The following is a 6,344-nucleotide window of genomic DNA, read 5'->3' as shown; positions in this document are numbered from 1 at the left end:
CCACCACCTCAATGAATTTGGCATCCTTGTTGTCACCTCACTTTTTCTGCAGTCCAAACTCAATTATGTGCTTTAACCATGCCACAATAGAGGGATAGATGCTACAAAGGAGAATCTTATTTAAAGCAAAAGGGGGCTCTCGAATTCGCCAGTGGGTAGAAGCCTCAACCATCTTTTACCATACCCAAGTCCCAACCATTTCTTAACACACAAGCCAGGTTCATGGAGGCAGAAAGAGATATTATGGGAGATCAAGGTTGTTTATTTGATACATTGTAGGGGAAGTTGCTATGTGGGTCCCTAACAATGGACACACCCATGGTAGACACAATTAATACATGCAAACAATAGAGTTATATGTTGATGAAGACATTGCTAGTTAGAGTTTCATTGGATCACAACAAAGCAAAGGAGGAAATTCTCCTTGTGTTGGATGAGCATCAACTATCCATGAAAACTTGGACTAAGGCCTACAAACGATATAAGACTAGTGTGGCCTCCCTCCTGAACTGAGTATCTCTCCTAGTAGAGGAAAAGCATCCATCGAAGTGGTCCTCCTAACTCGTCACCATTGACATGATCTAGTGTTATTTCTTTGGTGCTACCTCTATGCTTTTTTTCTTATATGCATATTATAGTTGTTAGGGCAACCAATGAAGATACACAAAACATACATTCAACACTTTTTGCTCATTTAAGTATCATGTATATTTATTAAAGAATTATGGTTTTCCTGTAGTGGTAGGCCAAGGTAAACTAGGACCATTTTTTATGTTCTACTTTGATAAATTAATAGAAACTTTAATTTACAAAGAGAGTTGCATCAATGGAGAGTGTAACTGGAAACAATGTGCATAGTATGATTCATAGGATGATTAGGATGATTGGTACATGGATAGTTGTCATTTCTAGGATGGTAATTACTTTAATCTTCTTTTCGATAACTCTACTCCACCATATATAAAAAATATTAGGAAGGAAAATCAAGAACTTGTTATGACTAGTAATATTTAGTTTACCTCTTCTCCAATAGCCATGGTTTATATAGTCAATTTTTCAAATATGGATGGACCTATATATATGTATTCACATGACTGTATTAAGCATTTGGAGTGTCATTCTTATGCAGGTATTGAACTTAAGCATATCGAAAGGGGAGTTAGCATAAGCTCTTATACCTTGCACTCAAGTTTACAAATGAGTGTTTTGGATTACTTTAGTATTGCAATTCCTACTTGGTTACTTTAGCATGGTAATTAACACGCATACATGGGACCTAGGTTTATGGTGGAACTTGTTCGACTATTTTAGGTTGGTGGCTAGCATTTGTACATGGGACTCTAGTTCTTTAACTTACTTCAGCATTGCAGTTAACACTCGTCCCTAAGTCTGCTTAGGGTAGCTCAAGTGGCGATGGTCGTGGAATGAAGTCTCACTGAATCGGGTTCGAATCTTGTGCTACCCTCCGCCCATAGCAGGGTGAATAATGGACATGTAAACTAGAAAATCAAAGAGTCCTACCAAGCTTACAAAAAAAAAACACTCATCCCTAAGACCCTGCTTGATGGTTGTACATCCCCACAACAAGCATTGAGGGCAACACTTTTCTAAAAGGGTTTGAAAGTTGAGACCCTCCCTAGGGGTATAATGGGGGTCAAAAGGACCCATTGTAAAATAATAATAATGGATGCCATTTAATGTTAGGTGAACTAGGTTAATTACACTTGTTATTATTGATTAAGACTCATTAAGTACTAATAATGGATGCAATTTCATGTTAGATGGACTAGGTTAGTTACGTTTGTTATTATTAATTAAGAACCATTATTGTAGTCAATGTTCAATAAATGTAATGGGACTCATTAAAGAAGGTCCATTAGGTAGTTAAAAGGTTGTTGTGAATAGGATCTCTTAATTAGTTATAAATAAGGATGGAACCCACTTTGAGACGTTTGTTATTATTAATTAAGACCCATTATTGTACTCAATGTTCAATAAATGTAATGGGGCTCATCAAAGAAGGTCCATTGGGTAGTTAAAAGGTTGTTGTGATTAGGATCTCTTAATTAGTAATAAATAAGGATGGAACCCACTTTGAGAGATGTGTGGAAGATTAGTGTATTTGAAGCTGAGCTTATAGGAGGTTGCCCCTTCAAAGAGGCAAGTGAACAAGGGTGGATTGTAAAGGGTTCCCCTATCTTAAAAATTTTGATATTAATAAAAGTGAATTTTTTTTATCATTTTCAGATTTAATACATAAACAATATTTGAGTTTCATTTTTTCCGTCCTTAACTCCTCTCAAGCTTTCTAAACATTTTAAAACATTAATCATTATACTCTTGGATTTTGTGTGTTAAAAAAAAAACCATCATATTGAGGGATTGCCTTACTTTAAAGATTTTGATATTAATCAAGTGTGAAGAATTTCTATCTCTTTCAATTTTAAATCTAAAATATTTAAATCTCAACTTTCAATACCTCACAAACTTTCTACACAAACTTTCTAGATATTTTGAGGCCATTTACTATTACATTGTTGTTATTTTATATTTTGAAATAATTAACCATTGATATTTTGAAATCATTACAATGTTGTTAGTTTATCTTCCAAATTAATAATTTTTATGTAATAAATCCATGTTGTCATATTTAGAGGAGAGAAATGAAATGGTAAAAAGTTAACTTAATTTGATAAAACATGCCTGTAGAAATTGATTGTCCGCCGCATCAATACATAAAGTGCTTTTCGCTAAATAAATAAGAGTCCAACCTTACATACTTTAAGTTGTCAAACCATGCATACTTTAAGTCGTATACTTGTTGACCCAACTACACCCTAATACAAATAAAAGCGTGAGGGATTGTCATAAAATATATCAATACAAAGCAATATAATTTGATAGAACAGAACCCATCCACAATCTTCCTTCCCTCTCTTCTACTTCACTCACTGATTTCACAACTTTCCCTGTGTTATCCTCCAGAACCTCAAGCAGTTTTCCTTCAGGGCTATACTTTACCACCATTGAATGTAGCCTTCCACCCAAGTATATTATGTATTGAATTCTTGCAGGGATTGGAATCCTCAATAGAAACGTTCTTACACGAGGATGTGAAGCCAAAAAAAAGGCTAAATAATTATGTCGACCATGAAGGGCAACCCAAAATTCACCCTTGTCATTGATCCTTATATTATCAGGGTAAGCAGGCATCATTGCAAATATGTCTACTTTCCCTGTATTTGGACCTTTTAACCAGTACCTGAAAAGCCTGCAAACAAGATAAAAAAACCTATAGTAAAGCAATTCATTTCATGAGCATGTATAGAAAAATCAAGCCTTCTATTCTTATAGATGACAAGCCCTCTATGTATAGTTAAGAAATCTGCAAATGACACTTGACCTCCATAGTCCATATACAGATGACAAGCCTTCAATGTATAGTTAAGAATCTGCAAATGACACTTACTCCATAGTCCATATATCAAATGCCCCACTAGGTTTCAATAATGTCACCCTATTGCATTTGGAAAAATTCATTTCTTTATTTAAACTGGTTTGTTCTCATTTCATCCAGAATTCTCACAAGAATAAAATTCTCGCAATATTTAATTTACCTGCCCGTAACTGACTCTGTGAACACAAAAAATGAGTGGTCCTTGTTCAGAGACAACCCATTTGGGAAACGGATGCCTCTGACCAACACTTGGGTTTGTCTAGTTCTGGGATCGAATTTCAGAACCCTGCCACTATCCTCTGCTGAGAATACCAACTGTATGAAGTTTCTGAAACACAATAATCAAGGAGCAAAGCAATAGAACTTAGGTCTTTGAACAAACCTCCTGAGCAATTTAACAAAAAAACTAAACAGAAAATCTGAATTTCAATCTGCCAATTACTTTCTCTGGTATATAGTACTGCTGTCTGTAAAATAAACATTCCCATCCATGTCTATGTCGAGATCATTAGTAAACTTGAATGGAACGCCTTCTGCCTCTGTAGAAAGTGGAGTGGCCAATCCACCTTGGGGACCAACCACAAGCAAGCCGAAATATGCATCAGCAATATACAGATCTCCAGTGATCTTATTAAATCTCAGTCCAAGAGGCCGACCGCATATATGCTCGTGCTTCACATAACCTAATGGAGACTTATGTGCCTTGTCACATATCTCAGACCTGCATACAGACCTGCAAATTAGGGGAAAAAACACTGGCAGAAAAAAAAGTAGAGAGAAACACATATTATATGTGGAATAGCATGCCTGTTTGGAGATGTGTAGGCGAATTGAGACCAGCCAAGCTTTGGGCCATCCCAGCGCAAGATTCTGCCATCTGCAGCACCAGTGTAGGGTCCTCTGTTCTCAGGATCAAAGGCTAGGCTCTCTGGTCCTGAAACTTCATCCAACGATTTCAGATCTGCTTTCTGCAGTCTGTTGTTGGAATCTGTTGGAAATTTGGAGAATTCAGCCCATGGAGGGCATTCGATATAATGGGCCTTGAATTCGGGAAAATCTGCAATTGGGCTGTGATGGAATGGATCCAGTGCTGCATATATTCCCAACCCTAACATTACAACCCCTATTATGTTTCTCATTTTATCAAATCTTCCCTGGCTACACTCGTCACTGAGACTCCCCCAATAGATAAGTCGTTGGCACATCTTCCTCTTATAGGTTTTCGAGGGAGCAAAAATTATCTATGGCCGGTGAACAGTAAATGTGAACTGCCCAGTTTTCATTAATGGCCCCAACATCTTCATAAACGCTCCGAATTAAACAGCGAGGCAGACAACACCTTCAGTAGGGACTGCGCCGCTGTGCTCCCTGGTAACCATTACAGCTCCAGAGGAATCCTGTTGATGTCTTCCATTCTTTCAATGAAAATTTATCTACAGATTCCATTCTTTTGACACCTACGGCAGCCTCTGTAGATATTTTAACACAGAATTCTCTGGGTATTAATTGCACCTACCGATGACCTGAGACTTCTTACATCCCACTCTGGCCACATCAGGATTATCGAAAACGATAATTTTGAATAATCTCACATAAAACTTGTGCGCGAGATATCAATGAACGAGATTCCAAGTGGTTGTTTGCACGTAATTTATTGCAGAGATAGAAGTTAAACCATTTCGTGTATTAATGGTAATTTTATTTATTTTAAACAAAATCAATATAGATTAATTTTTTTTTCCATATTTATAAATTAAATTAAAATTATATAATATTAGAAATATGGTAAAATATCTTAGATTATTATTTATTAAAAAATATCAATCTCCCAAAATAATATAAAAAATTACTAAGTTAAATGAAAACCCTTAATTTTTTTCCTTATATAAAATTTTTGATGTAACATGAATTAGGTTAAAAAATAAATAATTTATCAACTCAGATGATACGAAGTAATTAGTATTTGTTTATTGGTTAACGTGTAATTAGTAGAAAGAAAAAGAAATTAAAATTAAAATAATAATCTATAGGTTAATTAAAAAATAATATAATATATTATATAAACTAAAATATTTACAAAATTAAAATAATATATGTATTTAAATTAATTTGATTAAGAAAATGAATTAAAAATAAAAATAACCCTGATAGGGTGGATAATCAAATACATAGTGAGATTGGGGAGCCATAGCTACTCAACAAATCTCGAGGTAATTAATGTGAGCGGATATGCACCAAGCTTCCCCCATGCGGAAAATGTATGATTAATTTATCCCAGGCATGACAAATTCAAGAAGGTGGTCAGAGGTTCGTCATTCTGGGTGTTGGTTGTCGTCGTTCTGGGTGTTGGTTGTCATCGTTCTGGGTGTTGGTTGTCGATGGTGGTCTAGTGCTTAGAGAAGAAAGGGGTAAGCCTTATGAAGGCTCTATAAAATTGTTAAGGTTCAGCGAAAAGGTTACATGCCTATTCCATAACCCATGTTTCATGCACTCATAAGGGATACAGGGGCATGTGAGCTAAATTTGGGACTCAGGCCCTAGAAAGTTTCTATGTTTTGGGGAGCTACAACGCAATGAAGATATGCTTCCTCCACGGTGACGAAATGACATTGGTACTCCTCTCCTCATGGTCATGCAGTCTCGATGGTAAGCTGGCTTCCATTCCTTTCTGGGCTCACTTGTCTTATTTGGATGTTTTGCAACTTTTGTCTTCAGTTGGAGTCCTTTTGGTGGCTACCTTCGTGGTCCCGTTTTTTTGGTCTAGGGAATTGTATGTCTTCCATAGCAGGGGGAAACTAGTGGGTTTAGTTTGGGGTCTGTTGCCAAAACTTGTGGGTTTAGTTCTAGGTATGTTGCTAGGCCTAACTGGGTCATCTCCCTCAGTGTC

At 36.2% G+C, this 6,344-nt stretch overlaps 1 protein-coding gene across 1 annotated transcript; it reads right to left on the bottom strand.

Moving 5' to 3' along the window:
* Positions 1–2,732: 2,732 nt before the first annotated feature.
* On the bottom strand, positions 2,733–5,067 carry LOC149206284 (protein STRICTOSIDINE SYNTHASE-LIKE 3-like). Its single transcript, XM_089395398.1, has 4 exons — positions 4,265–5,067; positions 3,900–4,178; positions 3,618–3,785; positions 2,733–3,271 (listed from the first exon to the last, which is right to left on the bottom strand). The coding sequence occupies exons 1-4, from the start codon at positions 4,660–4,662 to the stop codon at positions 2,878–2,880; spliced, it is 1,239 nt and encodes a 412-aa protein (XP_089251524.1). The 5' UTR covers positions 4,663–5,067; the 3' UTR covers positions 2,733–2,877.
* Between the last annotated feature and the right edge of the window lie 1,277 nt (positions 5,068–6,344).

The sequence above is a fragment of the Pinus tabuliformis genome, chromosome 1_2 (genome assembly GCF_031772625.1).
Source record: "Pinus tabuliformis cultivar Carrire ecotype Pingquan chromosome 1_2, CPIR1, whole genome shotgun sequence".
NCBI lineage: Eukaryota > Viridiplantae > Streptophyta > Pinopsida > Pinales > Pinaceae > Pinus > Pinus tabuliformis.
Note: the sequence above shows the minus strand (reverse complement) of the source record. Positions and strands in the feature narration are given on the sequence as shown.

Excerpts from the sequence above, each read along its gene's own strand:
- LOC149206284 (XM_089395398.1), bottom strand. The coding sequence starts at position 4,662 with ATGTGCCAACGACTTATCTATTGGGGGAGTCTCAGTGACGAGTGTAGC. Across the intron at positions 3,786-3,899 it reads AGTACTATATACCAGAGAAA|AAACTTCATACAGTTGGTAT; the intron begins GTAATTGGCAGA and ends ATTGTGTTTCAG. Across the intron at positions 3,272-3,617 it reads ACAGAGTCAGTTACGGGCAG|GCTTTTCAGGTACTGGTTAA; the intron begins GTAAATTAAATA and ends TCTTGTTTGCAG.